The sequence below is a fragment of the Olea europaea genome, chromosome 10 (assembly GCF_002742605.1).
Source record: "Olea europaea var. sylvestris chromosome 10, O_europaea_v1, whole genome shotgun sequence".
Taxonomy (NCBI): domain Eukaryota; kingdom Viridiplantae; phylum Streptophyta; class Magnoliopsida; order Lamiales; family Oleaceae; genus Olea; species Olea europaea.
Window position 1 is genome coordinate 35,993,510 of NC_036246.1, and position 19,732 is coordinate 36,013,241.

Below are 19,732 nucleotides of genomic sequence, written 5' to 3' on the forward strand. Positions count from 1 at the left end.
TATATATATATTTCTTTATATTTCTTTATATTAAGTTTATAATTTTGCTAAAAAAAATTTTTTTAAAAATCCCACATAATGTGTAATAATCTAGATTCTGTCCCTTCATCATGATTGAAACAATTCCATTGGAGAGAAAAAGTAGTAAATAGAAAGAAAAACACATAATCATGTATGATAACCCTACCACTAACTTCAGTTATGAAACTAAATCTTTCATGCTTGATTTGTAGTCCAAACATACTAGTCCAAGATCATGTTTGTCCTTCTCACGAGCGAAGTCAGAATTGAAATAAAAAAATCTTTTAGACTAAATTAATATGTAGAAAATTTCCAAATGAAAAATTTTATTCACCGGAATAAAAGCGTAAATGGTCCCACCCATTAAATTCGCCACTCTTCGTCCTAGTAAGAATGGAGCCTTTTAAGCCGCTAGATTGATGCTTGTACTATTGGAGCTTCTTTTTAAGCCGTTCACTCGATGCTTCTTAACGTGATCCTGGGTCAATTTTTAGATCTTTATACTTATGGATCGACTCACAAAGATGTCAATTTAGGTTATAACTAAAAATCTCGTTCTTTTAAAAAAATTCTTGATTTGTATAAATGTATGTATACGTACGTACTTGTGTATATTTAGAGAAAGTGAGGGAGAGAAAGAGAACCCAAAGTAGGAGAAAAAGAATAAAGATTAGATTTTAGAAATCTTTTGTGAAGCCAGTTGGCACACGTGTGGGATTAATGATGTTAAGCACTCAAGTCTAGTCCAAAGTAATCATTCCCTCCATCTTTGATTGTAATCGTTTAAATAAGCAGATTTTCTCCTTTTATACTTTCCTATAGTTGTGTTCATGATCAATCAGTGTATAATATGGGGTTCTTTAAAAAGGAAGGGCTATTGGTGGGACACCCGCTCGTGCGATCATGCTACTCTAGGCCCATTACCCTTGCTCCATAACTAGTGTTCAAGCGAAAGATTTTTCTTGGGATGTTGAATTTTGCTTAAAAGTTATTCTTTTAGAAAATAAGTTAAATTTTCCTTTTTAAAGAGTGAGTATTGTTGAGGTATATGTGGTCATTAGCAGCTTGTTTGGGAGTGATTTTTTGACCGTTATTTCACTATTCCATCCGTTATATTTGACTTCTTCGCTCACAGGTGGACTTTACTTTTCCCCTAAATGTCAAAAAATCAATTTTCAAAATCACTCCCAAACAAGCTCTAGTTATGTTTATGCAATCGTTTACATTTTGAGATCAAAATTCCAAAATAAAACATATTTCTTTTGTAACTTCCTCACTGAAATATATGATTCAAATGAAGCTCAAATTAAATAATTCAAATATAAAGAAATGAATGTGACTGCAATTTTTCGCTCTCGTACAAAACGGAAGTCACGAAACTGAAAATCAATTAGCTGACCACGTTATTAGTTTGAGAATTTTTTATTAGTTGAAATTTGCCAACTTAAGGACTATTTATTAATTTGTCCGTTTTGGTGAATAAATTAGAAGTAATGAAAGTCATTTTATTAGTATTACTTCACTAAATCATTTTCAAAATTTGAAAAAGATATCATTAATATTTTTCCACAAATATGAATACAGTTTTGCTCATCACTTTTTAAGTTATTAAAGAAAAGTATATTCATTTAAAATCTTATTTTTCATAAATATTTATTGCTCAATCACATACAAATGCTGACCTAACTAGGTCCCTACAAGGGTAACTCAATCATTGTTCAAGAAATACTAATAAAGAAGAGATAGAAATCTTGATGAATTCATCTATTTATATAAACTCCCTACAAACCCTTCATTGCACACATACGGAAAATGGCTTCAGAAAAGGTTGAAACTGTAGTTGCAGGAAACTATGTAGAAATGGAAAGAGAAGAACCCAAATCAGACTCCATTAGAAGCAAGTTTTCTAATCTGTTTTGGCATGGAGGTTCTGTCTATGATGCATGGTTTAGTTGCGCTTCTAATCAGGCGAGTTTGTAACTTACTTTTTAAGTTACTTATTTATCACACATGATATTCCATCTTACATGTTTTACTAACAATGTTTACTTTACTTTTTAGGAAAGTAACTTTTAAGCTCGTTCAAACATGCTGTTAGACAATTATTTGAAAATAAGTATTTTTTTTTTTATGTTGTAGGTTGCACAAGTGCTTCTCACACTGCCTTACTCATTTTCACAACTGGGAATGGCGTCTGGAATTACTTTCCAACTGTTCTATGGTTTGATGGGAAGCTGGACTGCTTATCTTATAAGTGTTCTTTACGTTGAATACAGAACTAGAAAAGAAAGAGAAAAGGTGGATTTTAGAAACCATGTAATCCAGGTATGTACATATTTCTTTACATTTGACTTCGTTAGGTCTTTGGATTCGTATTTCGAGAAATATATCGGTAAATATCTTGAATTATTAAGATTTTAGAAACCTCGAAATTTAGGCAGTTACCGGTTAAAAATATTTGTGGTAAGAACCAATCCATTTGTATGATTAACGAAAAAGTGACGTAAAAGTCTTGTTAATTTCTAAGTAAGCTATCAATTAGATCACAATGTAATTTTATGAATAGAATGATCAAATTGCAAGAAATGTACAAGTTTAACGACTAACTTGATATGAAATATGAGTTTACTGAAACTTGAAATTTTACTAATTCAATTACTGCGCTCCATTGTTTCTAATCTCTTATATTTTTATTTATGCACGTTCGATTTCATTCCTATAGATTTATATTTCGTCTTTCGTTTCCTTTTCAAGAAATCTATCTACCAATATATTGAACTCTAAGTTGTTGTGATTTTCTTAAGGTCATTTAATTAATTCTTTCTTCTGTTAAATTTCATTTTGATGCAGTGGTTTGAAGTTCTTGATGGGCTACTAGGAAAACACTGGAGAAATATTGGCCTCTTTTTCAACTGCACCTTTCTTCTCTTTGGATCTGTGATACAGTTAATTGCATGTGCAAGGTGGATCCCCTTATTACTTTTCTCTTTTTGAAAATATATACGCAATTATTAATTTTGACCCAGTTAACGTAACCAATCTTACATATATCTTCTGAGATTTTTTTTATTCTTGTGTTGCAGTAACATCTACTACATAAATGACAATCTTGATAAGAGAACTTGGACGTATATATTTGGAGCCTGTTGTGCCACTACTGTTTTCATCCCATCTTTCCACAACTATAGAATTTGGTCATTTTTGGGTCTTGTCATGACAACTTACACTGCATGGTACCTAACTGTTGCTTCTCTCCTCCATGGACAGGTATATAATATTTTCCTAATTAATCTCAATTAGACTAAGGCTTGTTCGGTAGTGATTTTGGAAATTGATTTTTTGACCGTTAAAGAGAAAAGTAGATCTTATCTGTAGGAGAAGAAGTCAAAAATGATACTGAAATAATGAAATAACGGTCAAAAAATTAATTTTTTTAGAGAGAAAAATCATTGCCAAACATGCACTAAGATATTAGTCCAACTATCTTGTCTAAATATTTATATTATTAGAAACGGGAAGCGTAATATAAATATAGTATTCAACACGAAATTCAAGCATGTTGGAGTCATTTTTCACTTCACTAGCAATGAGATTTAAACTCGAAACTTTTATCTGCTCTGTAATTATGTTAAACACTCTGAAATTGTTAGAAAGAGGAAATATTTTATTAAAGTTTTAATAACGGTAATATTAAAGTGGGATTTTGGGTTGATTAGGTTTTAATTAAGATGTTTGTGTCATATATAAAGTATTTTTAAGTACTTACTAATTTGTGTACATGAAGGTTGAGGGAGTGAAGCATTCAGGGCCAGCCAAAATGGTTCTCTACTTCACTGGGGCCACAAACATTCTTTACACATTTGGTGGGCATGCTGTCACAGTGTAAGTTTCTCAATGGCCCTGTTCAAATTTTTTCGACCGTCGAATAAATTTCTCTAAATTTAGATGTTAAAAAATTTAAGATGTTAAGAGTGACGAATTAGATCACATATTTCTTTGCTTGAAAGACGGAAAGAAACAACTTCTTTACAACTTTTTTTGTTGATGCAACCCTTCATATTTTAGAAAAAAGAAAAGAAAAGTTAAAAGAAGTTAGTTCTTTTGAACGTGCTTTAATACATATAACATCAACAGTACTTTTCATCTCGTCTACGATAGGCTTGATTCATTATTTTTTGATATTACAAACTTTTCATTAGTAGTGATAAGACTCGAACTCAATATTTATATATTCGATTCAGTCATATCTAATCTAAAAGTCTAAATAAAATTTATTTATTTAAATCGGGTCGTCTTCAAATGTCTCTCTCTCCCACACACCGTTTGCACTATTTACTTTGTTAATTATACTTGTCTAATATGGACATAACATATGCACGCATTATAGCTGGAAGCAACATGCTTCCTCGAAACCCGGTGGAATGTTTTCTTATTTTTAATTGCCTTTCATTTTCGTTTACAAGACTAAGAAATCGAAGCAACTATAAAGTTAATTAATAGGTCGGATTTGTCACGAACACTTATTATTTTATTGCGAATTACTTTAATATTTGTCACTAAGTCCTATATATTAATTTATTACGAAAGAATATGACGTTAAGCAATCCAATAGATAAAGACATGGATGGTAACAAGATTTGAGAAGGAGACGTAAAGATAAATTCCAACATATATAAATATGAAAAAAATAAAAAAAAATTAATAATAATTTGATTCTTATACAGAAACCATTGGTTTAGACTTAGATTAAAATTTAAGAAAAAATCAATAATTAATTTTAATTACACATTTCATGGATTTCACAACTATTCAATCACAAAATTCATCATTTTTTTTTTTTTTTTATCAAAATCTACTAAAAATCGGATTTTTATCTAAACCCAATAGGGAGAAAATTTTCATGTTATTTTGCATCGAATGATGGTCTCTAGGATTAATTTTATTAGTTCAATAATATCTCGAATTTAAATATTTTCCTCATAAGTTGAGCTAGCCAAAATAAGATTTTAGTAGATTTTTATTTTTAAAAAAAATGGTTAAAATGCACAGTTGAAAAGTTATGTATTCCATAAAATGTGTGGTTAAAGGTAAATATTAATTTTGATTTTGATTTTAATCTAATTTTTTAGTTGAATCAAACAAGGACATACTTTTTTCAGCCAATCTGATTACAAATTCACTTGAACAAAAAAAAAAAAAAAAAAAAAGCTGAATCCCAAATTAATTATGGTGCACCATTTTTTTTTTAGGGAAATAATGCATGCAATGTGGAAGCCACAAAAGTTCAAGCTAATATACTTGCTGGCTACCATTTATGTGCTCACTCTAACCCTACCATCGGCTAGTGCTGTTTATTGGGCTTTTGGAGATATGCTGCTTAACCACGCCAACGCCTTTGCTTTGCTCCCAAGAACTGGTTTTAGAGACTCTGCTGTCATCCTCATGCTCATTCATCAGGTAATTAATCTTTCAAATTTAAGCTAATTTTCTCCTTTCAGAACGTCGATCTTAAAATCTGATTGTTTTCAGCATTTTTTTTTTTTTGGTTAAAAATTTATATCATATTAAGTCCATGTTTGGTAGGGATTAAAATATAAATTTTAATCTAAATTAAAGTCTAATTTTAACCACGTATTTCATGGGACATACAACTTTCAACTACACATTTCATTAACTTTTATCAAAATCTATTAAAGCTCTGATTTTAATTATCCCCGCCATATAGGGGCTAAATCTTAGGTTAAAGTTTAACATTGCTAAGAGTTGTGGGAAGTCTAATATGTTGATAATTGGTTTTATATTTAAATGATGTGAAATTTTTTCCTTAACAATTACAAAGAACTGCAAAAAGAAACATTATTAATTACGTAATCACATTATAATGGAGATAATATAAGACCGATAGATCATTTTCTGCAAGCATCATAGCTTTTTCTTCATGTGGAGAGAAAGTCACATGTGGGACCATATTTTTCGAAATAGCTATATACGTATTAATCTTATACCACCCAACAAGTCCCAAATTTATTTATTTATTTACTTATTATTATTATTTTTTTTTTTTTGTGTGTGGGGAGATGACATTGGGCCCATCATTTCTAAACAATCTTTTGGTTTTGAACCGAAGAGATGAAGAAGTCTGTGCAATTGCCATGGAGAATATTATGAAATCTTTTCCTAGTTCAAAGTTGACTACTAAACAAATTATTTCTTAATATTTCAATTGTTTTTGTGCAGTTTATTACATTTGGATTTGCATGCACTCCATTGTACTTTGTGTGGGAGAAATTCATTGGAGTACATGACACAAAAAGCTTGTTCAAGCGTGCAATAGCAAGATTACCTGTGGTTATTCCCATATGGTTTATTGCAATTATTTTCCCTTTCTTTGGTCCTATCAATTCCACTGTGGGATCTCTTCTGGTTAGCTTCACAGTCTACATAATTCCTGCCATGGCACACATGATCACTTTTGCTTCTGCACCTGCCCGAGAGGTAATCCACCTATTTATTTTGTCAAGCATAGTTTTTAAATCTATTTTTAACTAACAAAATTCACTTGTTTAGAAATTAATTTACTGCTTACCATTTTTTTTTTTTAAGCGCAACCGCTTGTTACTTATAATATTTCTATGCAAAAGTCTTATCGTCACTCATCTATTAAAGATTTCACGCAGTAGGATTTTAACATATTCAACAGTAAGCAAAGGGAAGTGTTAAATATAAAATTCAAATAAAAATATACGTAGCATTTCTAACAACTTAAACTTTTAAACGAAGTGATATGTATACTATCTTACCAACTTGCTTCTTTTTTATGTTTCTTTTCATGAATTATTCATTTTAAATATCGACTAATGTACAATTTTCTTCTGTTTTTCACAGAACGCAGTTGAGAGACCACCAAAATTCCTTGGAGGTTGGGGTGGCGTATACTCCATGAACATATTTGTTGTAGTATGGGTATTTGTTGTTGGTTTTGGATTTGGAGGTTGGGCAAGTATGGTAAATTTCATACGTCAAATTGACACATTTGGAGTCTTTACCAAATGTTATCAGTGTCCTCCGCATAAAGGTTGAGGATAAGAGAGTAGAAATTAACATACGTAAGAAAGTGTGTAAAAAGGGTGGCAAAATTTGTGACATTTTTTTTTTCTTCCTTATGTTTCTTGTAACAGTTTCTCTAGCTGTGTGTCCAGTTTGCTTTTGTTCAAGAAGTGCAATTCCCTTTGTTTTTGTGGGCTTCCGTTTTATATATATGGAGCTTGTAGTAAGTTACGTTGTTCTATGTTGCAAGTTAGTGCATGTCACCCAAATACATAATGTGGATGTTTGGTATGTCGGCTCCACTTGAGATTGATTTTAGAGATCGACTTTTGATTATCTAAGAATCAGAAATTACTTTTGGCATTTTTTTTTAAATAAAAAAAGGGGGCTTATAGAAGAATTTGTAGCGGTTTTTGAGAAGTAGCGTAAATACAACATTTAAAATTCTATAGTTCACGTTAAAGATAAAATTTATTTGATACTTTTCTTATTATATGGAAATGGAGAAATTGAGAACCGAATTGTAGCAAGTCTCATGAATTAAATGATATTTCAAATTTCCACTATATAGATTTTGCTTTTATTTTGTAATTTTATAAATTTTGTATATCACTTTTGTTTATAAAACACTAAAATATTGATTTAGAAACATATAACAATTTTGAAATAAAAATTCACCAAATACTTATTTACTCGTTCCCGCTGCTCATTCTTTCTTCAGCACAACGACAACTTATTTTCTTAAAATCACAGTCATACCGATTTATTCTCTTAAAATCATAGTCATACCGAATCAAGCCGAAGTGCTAGGTGACATGATAGACAATAATCAATTTAATAATTAGAGAACTTTTGTTTTCATTCTTGTTGTAAGCATACGAAAAAGTGGACCAAATCTTGACATGGGTTATGCAATCTCTAACAGTGAGAGGATAAAAAGTGCATGAGAGTTAGAGCAATTCATGTGATGTGTCAAGAGGCTTTACTCTTTTGACTATTTCTTTACATTGACAAGGAAAGACAACAGAATAAGGATGTGCAAAATTATGGGTTTGAGATTTTATTTCTTGTTTGGATGCCTTTGGCATGGCAGGAAGTAATGATAGTTGAAAATGCATCATCTTTAAATTTGGAGCTGGTTTGAGGAGAGGAGTTTGAATTTGATGATTGACCACTTTACAATCAACTAACAGCAGATCGAACGATTTTCATCCATTTGGACTTCACAAGCAGTGACAATGAGCTGATCCGGCCATGTACCGATGACCTTGGCTCGTCACTTAGATATAGGTCAAGCTCGAGCTCGGCTCAGCCCACGAGCTCCTGAGATCACAAGTCGAGCGAGCCCACGAGCTCGAGTTTTTTTTATATTTTTTTGACTTTTTGTTGGCATTCTTGACATGGGCTCGTGAACTTTAGACTTGTGGGCACATCACATGAGCTCAAAGGCTCAGCTCGCTAAACGAGTCCCTCACTTAGCTCAGGTTCGAGCTCGTCCATGAGCCAAGCCGACGAGTTACTCGGCCCTTTTGCCATCACTAGGCTCCACACAAATGCATTTGAAAGATTTGGAACCATGGGCACAACAATAAAAGGTTAGAAAAAAACTTACAACATTTTGAAAGTTTTAGGGTCGTATCTGCAATTATCCGTAAAATTGTATAAAATATAGTGGATTAGGAGACATGGACCAAATGGAGAAAAGTTAATTGGGTCTAAATTTGGGCCCAATTTAGGATTAAATGGCAGGAAAAAGTGGATGGCAGCCCACTTGCTTTGGTAGATCGCCCTGGTTCACGCAAACAGGCCAATTAAGGCGTGTTTGACGCGCGCCACTCGTCGCCAAGATGGGGGAGGAACCAACATAGTGGGGGTGTGATAACACTATGTATTCTAGCCCACAACAAGCCCTTTGGGCAACAACATAAGACCTAACTTTCGGTATTACCAAACCTCCATATGGGATCATATAATCAGTAGTGCCAAATTTTCTGATGCAGAGGATCCTCAAAAAGACAACTGCAAAGCATACTTTTGATACTACTTATATCTTATTCTTACTTATTCATTCTAGAATTTTCACAGTTATCAAGATTATGCAAGAACAAAGAAAGGATTTTAGAAGAACATTGTTAAGAGGAACAAACTTTTTATTAAGAAAAGTTGAACTCGAGATGATCCTCAATGAAAGATAAGAGCTCCTTATATGGAGGAGGAGCCTCATTATACAACCGATACAAAACTAATAATACTATCAATGACTCAACACTTTTAGTACAATACTTATTACATAAGGACATGACTCACAACTTAAAAGGACATGACTCATCACTTTAAAGGACATGACTCATTACTTTACTAGCATGACTCACTACTTTTAGTACAATAATTTTACAACCATCTTTTAAAAAGTAAAGAAACTTTTGGTGAGGACAAATGACGTAATCTAGTTTTGAACATTTTTGGTCCCCATTTTCTAGAAATGAAAATGAATGGAATAGTGTTTTTTTTTTAAATTAGTGGTTGAAAAAGAAGAAAAGGTTTTCGATTTTCGTGTAATATTATTTTATAGTAAATTGTGTGATTGAAAATAAAAGATAGAAAAATGAAACATAATGGGATGTAAATTAATGGGGACCAAACGGGGGCTTAATTTCGAATTTCAAAATTTAAGTTTTTAATTTATTAAAGTTTGATTTTGCTGTTGGAAAATTTGAAATAATTAGTTGGCTTGACCAATCTTTGACTAATTATTTAAGTGAGTCACATTAGTTGAATAAATAATTTCTTTTGTCAAGTGTATTCTACTCCATAAGTAGATTGATATATGTATTTATTTCTCAAAAGTAATTAAGGGTTAATGAGAAATTAAAGCCATAAGATAACCACTTGAAGTTAAAATAAATTAAGAATAAAAATTGATGGGAAATTGGAAAGTACAAATCCCATGTAGAAAAACTAGAAGAATATAAACCATTTTATATAGATCAAGTTTGGGACTTATGTTTGGACCCCAAAAAGCACCACTAGTCTTTGGAGGGAAGATGACCTACATGCTAGTAGGTCAAAATAAAGCCCACACGCATGTCGTTGTCGTCGCATCTGATCAGCTGACTTAGCTCAATACGGGCATAGGTTGTGGACTTGGACATGGCCCAATTGGTATATATATTTGTGTTAAAATAATATTTTACTTATATTATTTTATTAAATTAATTAATTTAATTTATTTATATTATTTATTTTTTCCCTAAATTTTCTGTCTGCGACACATGGCTCCTTCTAAAAACTGACGGTTGCTGACAGTTTTTACTACCTGCACAAATGGGTTGTCCAGACAACTTTTAGACTGTTGTGTCTTTTGGACACAACCTTTTAACTTTTATAAATAGACCCTCAGATCCCCATTTTTGTTTATTTCAAAAAATTTCTTCTAATTTTCTCTCTTGCAAGTACTGTCCTTCCGTTCTGCAATATTCCATATTTTGCATTTAATTTCCAAATATTAAATTCGTGCATTTTAGTCCTCTGATTTTCGAGAAATCAAAATATTATTAGGTTCGTCGGGTCTTATAATTTGGAGTGCTACTATTACAATTTGGGATCGTTGTATCTTGGGAGACGCGTGTTAAGAGACCGTCAGCACCAGTGTAGGGCATTATCGTTTTAAAGAAAAAAAGTCTAATTCTTGCCTCGACTATTATCATTCTGATTTTATTACTCTCTTTCTGTAAATCAAAATTATATCCAACTGTTTATTAACTATTTATTTTTACAATAATCTCAAAGTTTATTCATCATTTGCTTCTTCTGTCAATGCTTGCAAATTTTGGCCAATATTTCTATGATTATTTATGGATTCTAACAAATCGACAAAAGTAATTAATTTAGACTGTGTAATAAAATTCATCAATTTAGTTTAAGATAGAGATGCATTTTTACTATTGTTGTGGTCTCTAATTGAATTCAAATGTGATTTAATGCGTTTTAGTTAAAACTTATTCAAATTCACATAGTGATATAATGAGTTCACTTAGCTAGATACGATTGATTTAATTTCAAGGCATACAAAAATAGTAAATTAGTGATTTTGATGGAATAAGAACTTTTGAATTGAACTTAAAAACAAGATTAAAGATTTATTAATTTGGTGAAATCATGAGTTATAACACTTTTATCCATCAATTTAAAGATAAAATTTAAGATCGTCTGACATACAACATAGGTTATTTAATTTACTACAAGTTCACTCATTAGTTTTATTGAATAAAACTCTCTTTTCTTAAATGGGTAGTTTAAATATAGTTATGCTTGTGAATTTTAGTGCTTAAGAGCATGGTTATTGTGAGAACTTTATTTTAATTATCATTATATTACTTGTGATGATTCGTACATTTAGAAAATAAAAGAATAATGGTCATTAGCATGATTATTCATAACTTCAATGACCATTAACATAATTAACTCGATTATAAATATTTAGTTCTGGTTACAGGCTTGGACTGTACGGTATGGGCCAATGAATGGGCCTACACTTGTGGCCCATTTATAGAGGAAGCATAGCCTCGTATTGTGAACATGTTTTTATAGTTACGTGTTTAGTACCTTTTAGCACAAAAGTTCCGCCATATAGTGGATTAGGTAGCCTAATAACCCACGTCAAGTTTCCAGGCATGTTTAGTTGTCTTCTTCTAATATTCGAGCAGTTGAAAGGTTGAATTATATTTGGATATTAAGAATCCGTTTGACATTATTTTTAAAAAGTCAAAATGAGTTTTTGGGACTCAAAAGCAGCTTTTAAACCTGTTTACCTAATTTCATAAAAATAATTCTTTTACTTATAAGAGTTTTTAGAAAAAAATTGATCGAATGTGATCGAAATTTGCAGTGCCAAAATCTTGACTTATTTGTTAAAGACAAGCAATAAGGTACGTTGAAATAGTTTTGATTCAATCTTACAAAACAAAATTATGTTCATTTGCCACAAAAGCATTCCAATTTCAGGGTTTATTTTAGGCCCCTTCCTAATCTTATGCCATGCCAAACCAATGTCGAATCGAAGACCTCTTGCCAATTCCCAGAGAAGATTCTTACTAGGGTTAACAGCCTTATAAGCCCCTTTTGGCCTTTGATGGCTCAGATCGGCTAAATCCATTAATCTAGTATTGCCAACATTAGGATTGTGAGGTAATAACTTACCAAAAAGAGAAATTAACAGTTAAGTATATAGCACCGAGGTCTCGACAAGCCATCCTGAAGATAGAGCATTCAAAAGTATAAAGGCAATCCGCCTCGTCTAGAGCAAATATGTCGTTGATGCTATACCATCTGTTGAATCATATAGAATTTTTAGCTAGGCGTCACGCACCAAAAATCCCCAGACCGCCAAAGGTAGGGGAGCAAGAGTTGTCACTATATAAAAGAGAAAGAAATAAATGACTATAAGGAACCAATGGTTTTTTAGCAGTCTTCCGAGCTTGGTTGGCTTTTTGACTCTCGATGACTCATTTCCTAAGTCACTGATTGTGATGGAGGAGTAGTTCCTTAATCTTTATCTTGATGCTTAGCTCTACTTCCATCTTTTAACAGTTTATAACGAAAAGGGCTCTCCTTTCATTTAAGAAGAAGACTGTTTTTTTCTTTTCTTTTTCTTTTTCATTCTTTTTCCATTATTTACAAGATATTTGAATCTTTATGTAAGCATCTCAAATTCGACACAACATCATATAAACGGTACAAGTTTTTAATTGTCAAACTAAGCTCGTGTAATATTTCAAAGAGTTACAACTCGTCCTAATAAAAGCCTAATATGATATGATCAATCAAAGGTCTTAGAGAAAAATAAATAATTGCCCCCAAGGCACATCTCCAAGTGGTAAAAAGGGATGGTGGAGAAATCCAACTTTGCATGAGGCTGCTGCGTCAAAGGTTCGAATCCTGAAATATGGATTTGGTTCTTGGGTAAGTGCAAGTGTACAAGCAGTCTTCCACCCTATACCCTTAGAGGCATAACCTGCGATTTACCTCTCTCACGATACTTCAGAATAGGGGTGGTGGAGGACCCTTAAAGTTAGGGTTTAACCTTTGTTTGAAAAATAAATAATCGTCTCGATCAATGGAACATCTGGATGGAGCTAAGTACAAACCCAAGCGTCCGAATCTAGACAACTCGTGAACTCATTTACTACAATCTGCATCGAAGTCAGTTTATCATTACTCAGAGTCGTTTGGTCAACTTGTGAGTGGGGACCAAAATCAATAAAAAAATTGTCTTTAGGGGCACAAATAGTCAAAACCCATACGATAGGAACAGTGTATTATGTATAAAACAGTTCAATATCAGGACGGCTCTCTATCACACGGAAATTATTAGAGCCCTCCATTTCAGATTCCCGCAGTACAATTACGGCCATTTTTCTTCCCTGCAATTTATTTTCCTCACACCATTGATTCTTTGATGTCAATAATCCCAGTTATCTGAGTTTTACGTTAAAAAAATTCGTAATTTCAGATTCGTTTCTCATCATCTACAGCCTTCCAACCTCATATATGTATATAAGATTGTGCGTATACACATATTACACCCATCTGGTTCGTATCTCTCTCTCTCTCTCTCGTCACACACACACACACACACAGAGATATATATATATATATATATATATATATATACACACACACACACACATGCAACAAGCTTTTCATGTGGTAACACGTGCGTTTTTTAAATTTTCATAGTTATAGCACAGACGCCCAGAATGTGAAAACCTTTTAATGGGATTTTGGAAATTATTCATGAAGTTGAATATAATATGGGTTTTATTAATCGTTCACGGGTCCAAGTATTGGGTTTTTAATGACGTTTTAATATTTCTGGCGTTTTAATTATTCTTCTTGAAACTGTTTGGTGGTCAGATTGAAAGTGTTGGTAGGGATAAGATTCTTTCTTTTTTCTCTTTTTCCTTTGTCTGTTCTTGAAAATTTTGAGCGATGACCAAATCGTGGGTCCACCTAATTTTGGACTTCCACTCAAAGCCGTGTGATTTTGTTTTGATTTAAAACTGTTGTGATAACTACAATTTTTTAATACCAATGGATGTGACATTCTTATTTACGTGATTTAGTATTTTTCCCAACATAATTTTGATATTGATTCTATTTTATTTGTCATTTTCATGTAATCTATTCTGTTTCATTCTAACCTAGTGTGGTTTTTATTTTTTTGGTTAAAAAGGATCTTTAATAATTTAATCTTAATAAAAAGGACTTTGCTTTGGTAAAATGATGAGAAATCTTGATTTGATTTCTAGAAGGGTCTCTCTTGGAGAATGATGAGTCGAACAGACAGGTCTAGTGGGAAGAGCGGTAGGGTCGCAGCGTTGGAGGGTAGGGGTTGAGAAAGAATATCAACTAAAATGATCTACATGAAATTAATGATTTTGTTTTTGATTTCCTCTCTCCAAATGCAAAATTTGTAACATTCATGCTAATACTTGTTTTGCAGTATGTCTATTGACTAATAGAAGAGCAGAACTATGTTTATGTAGTCACTGGAATTAGATAAAGATCTAATACATATGGCTCATTATTTGGGTACTTTTGTATAATTTTCTCATTGCTAGTGTTTATTAATTACTTAATTAGCCAGTGCTGTAAGGATGGGGGTTGGCATTTACTATTTTCTATTTAAAAGTGATAGAAATACACATTTATTAATATTTCACAATTCTACTTATCGTTTATAGTCTATAACTCGTCCTTGTCTGTGCTGACATGAAGGATTTATAAGTTAGCTCAATCTCGTACCATGAAGTTTTAGGATCCAGATTGTTTTTAACATGAATCATTTGGCAATTGTCTTCGTTGATTTATGTTTTTTTCTGGAAAGTCTATTTACTTTGTCACTGTAATTCCTATGTCATTTTGTAGAAAGCTTTATTATGGATTATAGTTATGTATATTCATTTATGATACAACCATTATCAAATCTCCACCTATGTTTTATATAGCCAGTCCTGAGCCTGAGTAAAGGAGAAGGTTGCTATAGGATGACAGTAAGTACATAAACCTTTGTCACGTCGTGTGATATGAATCTTTTTTCTCATAGCTAGACCTAAGCTTGGGTAAAGGAGAAGGGTTGCGATAGGACGACAGTAACCACATAAAACTTTGTCAGATCTCGTGATATGAATTATTTTCTTATATATATATAGAAAATTGAGCTGATGATATTCTATTTGAACTTGCATATCTACAGGACGTAGCTAATTGAATTTTATTTTCGACAAATCTGTGAAGTTTCACTGGCTCGAGAAAAGGATTATGGATCGTGAGACTCATGAGTTTGTACCTAGACGGAGTGGATCATTTGGTCGAGCAAGTAGTGCCAATTCTTCTTTGAGGAGGCAGTCTTCAAATTTATCATTTGCAATCCAACATCTAGTGGACGATGATGTTGAAAGTGAGTCCATTTCTGAGGCAGGCGATATTGGGGATCGAGCACTTTATAGCCGTAGGTACAGCGAAAGTGGGAGGCACCGTTTCTCTTTCGATAATGTGATAGAAAATGGAGTTGTTGTTCCCATTCAAGAAGATGCTGCTGTGAATACTGATTCCCCTGTATCACCATCAACTTTGCAAACTATATCTCCCCTTTCGACTGATGCAATTCACCCATCTAAAGATAAAAAGAAAGTGAGTTTTCTTCTTCTTTTCCATTGGTTTGTAGTCCCAGTAGTTTGGAACATCATTGTTCAACTTGAACAAGAAGGTGATGGTGTTGGACCATGTGGAGACTTCTATATGAAGCATTTTACGGGGTCATTTTTTTTTGTTCTTCATTATAGTAAAAACCTAAAGTCGCATAATGGATGTTGCTCTTACATTAAAGGCAAATCACCATAAATCTGTGTGGTTTTCTTGTTCTAATTTTACTTTTGTTCATTGTTGCTCTCGTAAGTAGGGAGTAGGACTTTATCCATAAAACCTAGTACTGGGATGAATATTTTGAAAGATGAAATTGGCACAAATGAGTTATCTTTCCATTGATTTGTACACAGGAGCATGAGAAAGAGGCGCCAGGTTTGTTGAAGTATGGCCTATGTCTCCTCAGTCTCGCAATATTTGGAATTCTTGGGGTATTATACTAATTACTAACCTTTTTATTTTCTATGTTCTAGCATATATCATTTGACCTTGAAATCTGTAGAATGGCTATTTTGCATCTTAAAACTCTATAGATGCATTATAGTATTTTAACTATGAGTAATCAACTCAAAATACTATTGTATAATTGGATGGCTTGTTTATCATTTTGTGTAAATCCACCGTGATTTCATATGGATTATATATAACAAAGTGTAAAATCCATAGCAGAAGTAAGTTTGGGTATGATACTCTATCTCTTTCTGGAATTTTGAATTAAGACAATCCCTGATCATAAACAGGAGAGTACAATCTTATCACTCTGTCTTGATCGAATTTTTAGATTCTCTGGATGAATTGTTGAAAACTTAAAATTACCATATCAAATGCTTTTCCTCTGTGTGACTGTGTCTTCTGCCTTTTGTACATAATGCTTTGATATCTGCTCTATATCTGGTGGTTTTTATTACCTGGCTTCCTGCCTATTAACCCGAAAAAATTCTCCTTTACATCTGGTGGTTTTTATCTGTAAATTCATCATTTATTGCAAGATCAGCAACTGACAGTGGCTTGAAAACGATTTTTTCCTGATATTTTCCATTTGGTCCCACAAAAATTCGTTGAAATTGTGGTTCCTAATGCTTTTCTTGTAATACTTTTGCAGGTCCTGACCAGGTATGGTCTCCAAAAGCTATTTGGACCACATGTAGTTGGTGCTACAAGTGACCAAAGCTATATGTATCCTGATGTTCCTTCAAACATGGTCTCTCTCTCTCTCTCTCTCTCTCTCTCTCTCTCTCTCTCTCTCTCTCTATATATATATATATATATATATATATATACACATCTCTCTTTATATATATATATATATATTTAGACACATGCACAAGCACAATTGCCCTTCTGCTGCTCATGTCGAGCCCTCAATCACATGCATATGAACTTAAGATTCTCACATTCATGGGTGTTTGGAATGTAATATGTACAATGTCACGAATCCATTAGCAAGATAGATAATGCTCAACCAGATACTACCTGAATTTCTCCGTGTAGGGTTGAACATAATGTGCTTATTTGGTACTCTATATTAGATGATACTGGATATTATAATGGGCAAGATTCCAACCTCTTTTCCTTTCTTCATACTATATAGTACTGTCTAGTTACCATGCCAAACACGGAAGCACAGTACACATGAAAACTGTTCCTTCCATATTATGACGTTATTGCTCTTATCACTTGGTTCTCTCTCAGATAATCTTGCAAATTATGTGCATTGTTTCAGGTTGGTTCATTCTTGATGGGTTGGTTTGGTGTTGTTTTCAAAGATGATATTGCGAAAGTTTCAGATGAGTTGGCTATTGGATTGTCGACTGGTTTCTTAGGAAGCCTTACAACATTCAGTGGCTGGAATCAGAAAATGCTGGACCTTAGTTGCGAAGGACGTTGGATGTTTGCTTTCCTTGGCTTTCTTATAGGTACTTTGTTGTATCAAAATCATTTATAATTATGCAAGGACAAATGAACGAATTGGTTTCCTGTGAACTTACTCAAAAGAAACTGAAACAAGCGGAAAAATGTTCAAATGAACATTCTCAAGGTCGAGTCAACATACTAGTGTCTAAACATAAGTGCGCAACTGATATGTTCGTAATTTTTGAATGCATGCACTATATGCCAGTTCTCGTGTCCTTGTGTCCATGCACAGACTAACTAGTTCGATAGAATGATAAGAGACAGCATGCATCATATATATCATGTTCATTGTAAACGTACTGAGCATGTTAAACTGATCAATCATGTATTGAATAGACGTGTTTTATTGCAACATAAAACTATTAAATAATATGCTGTATTTTCCTTTAACTTAACCCAATTTTACATTTCAGGCTTGTTACTAGCTGCCTCTTCAATCGTATTTGGAATTCATACTGCCAAAGGTTTTAAATGGCTTCTCATAAGGTTGGATACAAGTTCTAATGGTATCATCTCTAGGTGCACTAGTATTTGTAATTCGCACGAACGGCATTGCCTATTGACAGGCCTGGTGGTGATGTTATTGACCCTCGGTGTATTATTTAGCGTGTTTGGGATTTTAGCAAAGCGCGAGTTCAACAGTCATAGTGCCGAAGCTCAGCTATTCTTGGCTTGTATAGTCGGACCTCTTGGTGTCTGGATCAGGTGGTTCTTAGCTCGTTTTAATGGACGTGGTGGATCGTTAAAATGGATTCCTTTGGGGACTCTCACTGCCAACATTCTTGCTGCTTGTATTATGGCTGTATTGGCAACCCTTAAGAAAACGGTAAGGTTCCATTCCTAGTGCATTTTGGGTATGCAATATAAAACTCTACCGGACGGTATAATATACAAATTTCACTTTCTTTTCTTTGCTAATAATATTTAGTGGTGTCTAATTCTCCTCACCTAACTGTATTCCTCTGTTATATGTTTTCCTCTTACCTCTTAGTTTTCTTCTCTATCTTCACTTATACACACAAAAGCTTGTAATAAAAATTCATTTTTTACCATCCACACTTGCAAAATCTTCTCGATTGATTTGAATGTCGATTACTTTTGATTCTACGAGTTTAAAGAAATGGTATTTTATAATAAGGATTTCATACGTTTTACATAGAACAAAGCCTTTTAAACTAAAAATCAGAAAATTATATTATGCTTTACCATGCTGTCTTTCATTATCTCTTTCCCTTGCAATATCCTTTTCTAACAATGGATGAGTTTTGGCACAGGTTGATACCAAGAATTTTGATACTGTGGCATCAGCATTACAATTGGGACTACTTGGTTGTCTAAGTACTGTTTCTACTTTCATTGCTGAATTTCATAAAATGATGCAGAGCAAGAACCCATGGATGGCATATGCTTATGCAAGTATCACAATTGGTATTTCATTTATTTTGGGAACTTTGATATATTCTGTACCTTCTTGGGCTAAGGGATATCACTAAAGAGAAGATGCCAACTGATAACGCGAAATACAGAGCTATTATATCATATGGGTAATGGATTTGTCAAGCTGAATAAATTTATTGTGGAAGTGGAAGAAATCTTAGACATGATTGACTGGTGCATTAACTATAGAATACAAATTTCATGCGAAGAATTTTGGCTGTCTCAATCCCAGTGTGGTTGATCATCGTCACAGGTTGAATGCTGTGGTTGATTATACTATTTACGCTGTGACTAGAGAATACTTCAGCATCATTGTCTGTCTTGATAAGTTGTTGCTAGCTATACTGTTTAAAAACGGCACCTTGATATTTAGATTGCTTCCGATTGCTGCTAGAAGTTATGTACTCAATACTTCATCAAAGTTGTAAGCAATCTAATGCAGCAAAGCTTGACCGCATATTGGAATGTATAAAATTACTTCCAAGTATTTAACATTGTATAAAACCTCTCGCTTATTCATGGCATTTGAACACAACAGAGAGAATTTACAGTGGCTCCTTGGGAAGTATGCTTTTCTTTCAAGAGATGCAATTCACGTACAGGTTAA

The 19,732-nt window shown here is 33.1% G+C and overlaps 2 protein-coding genes across 4 annotated transcripts; both read left to right on the forward strand.

Moving 5' to 3' along the window:
- The first annotated feature begins 1,797 nt into the window (after positions 1–1,797).
- Positions 1,798–7,359, forward strand: LOC111402029 (auxin transporter-like protein 3). The gene is made up of 8 exons (XM_023030059.1): positions 1,798–1,989; positions 2,161–2,346; positions 2,872–2,984; positions 3,105–3,288; positions 3,806–3,903; positions 5,271–5,478; positions 6,259–6,516; positions 6,907–7,359. The coding sequence occupies exons 1-8, from the start codon at positions 1,834–1,836 to the stop codon at positions 7,099–7,101; spliced, it is 1,398 nt and encodes a 465-aa protein (XP_022885827.1). The 5' UTR covers positions 1,798–1,833; the 3' UTR covers positions 7,102–7,359.
- Positions 7,360–13,415: 6,056 nt separating this feature from the next.
- On the forward strand, positions 13,416–19,644 carry LOC111402030 (fluoride export protein 2). 3 transcript variants are annotated; one of them, XM_023030060.1, is made up of 7 exons: positions 13,416–13,659; positions 15,326–15,762; positions 16,128–16,205; positions 16,877–16,975; positions 17,498–17,690; positions 18,102–18,514; positions 18,963–19,644. In XM_023030060.1, the coding sequence occupies exons 2-7, from the start codon at positions 15,391–15,393 to the stop codon at positions 19,179–19,181; spliced, it is 1,374 nt and encodes a 457-aa protein (XP_022885828.1). In that variant the 5' UTR covers positions 13,416–13,659; positions 15,326–15,390; the 3' UTR covers positions 19,182–19,644. The 3 variants fall into 3 exon arrangements, with proteins under 3 accessions (XP_022885828.1, XP_022885830.1, XP_022885829.1); XM_023030062.1 differs by lacking the exon at positions 13,416–13,659 and adding an exon at positions 14,235–14,454; XM_023030061.1 differs by lacking the exon at positions 13,416–13,659 and adding an exon at positions 14,467–15,122.
- Positions 19,645–19,732: the final 88 nt, after the last annotated feature.

What these genes read in the sequence shown, in the direction of transcription:
- LOC111402030 (XM_023030060.1), top strand. Translation starts at nt 15,391, where the DNA reads ATGGATCGTGAGACTCATGAGTTTGTACCTAGACGGAGTGGATCATTT. An exon ending in CATCTAAAGATAAAAAGAAA is followed by an intron (nt 15,763 to 16,127) that starts GTGAGTTTTCTT and finishes ATTTGTACACAG; the next exon opens with GAGCATGAGAAAGAGGCGCC. An exon ending in CTGATGTTCCTTCAAACATG is followed by an intron (nt 16,976 to 17,497) that starts GTCTCTCTCTCT and finishes GCATTGTTTCAG; the next exon opens with GTTGGTTCATTCTTGATGGG.
- LOC111402029 (XM_023030059.1), top strand. Translation starts at nt 1,834, where the DNA reads ATGGCTTCAGAAAAGGTTGAAACTGTAGTTGCAGGAAACTATGTAGAA. An exon ending in CAGTTAATTGCATGTGCAAG is followed by an intron (nt 2,985 to 3,104) that starts GTGGATCCCCTT and finishes CTTGTGTTGCAG; the next exon opens with TAACATCTACTACATAAATG. An exon ending in CTTCTGCACCTGCCCGAGAG is followed by an intron (nt 6,517 to 6,906) that starts GTAATCCACCTA and finishes TGTTTTTCACAG; the next exon opens with AACGCAGTTGAGAGACCACC.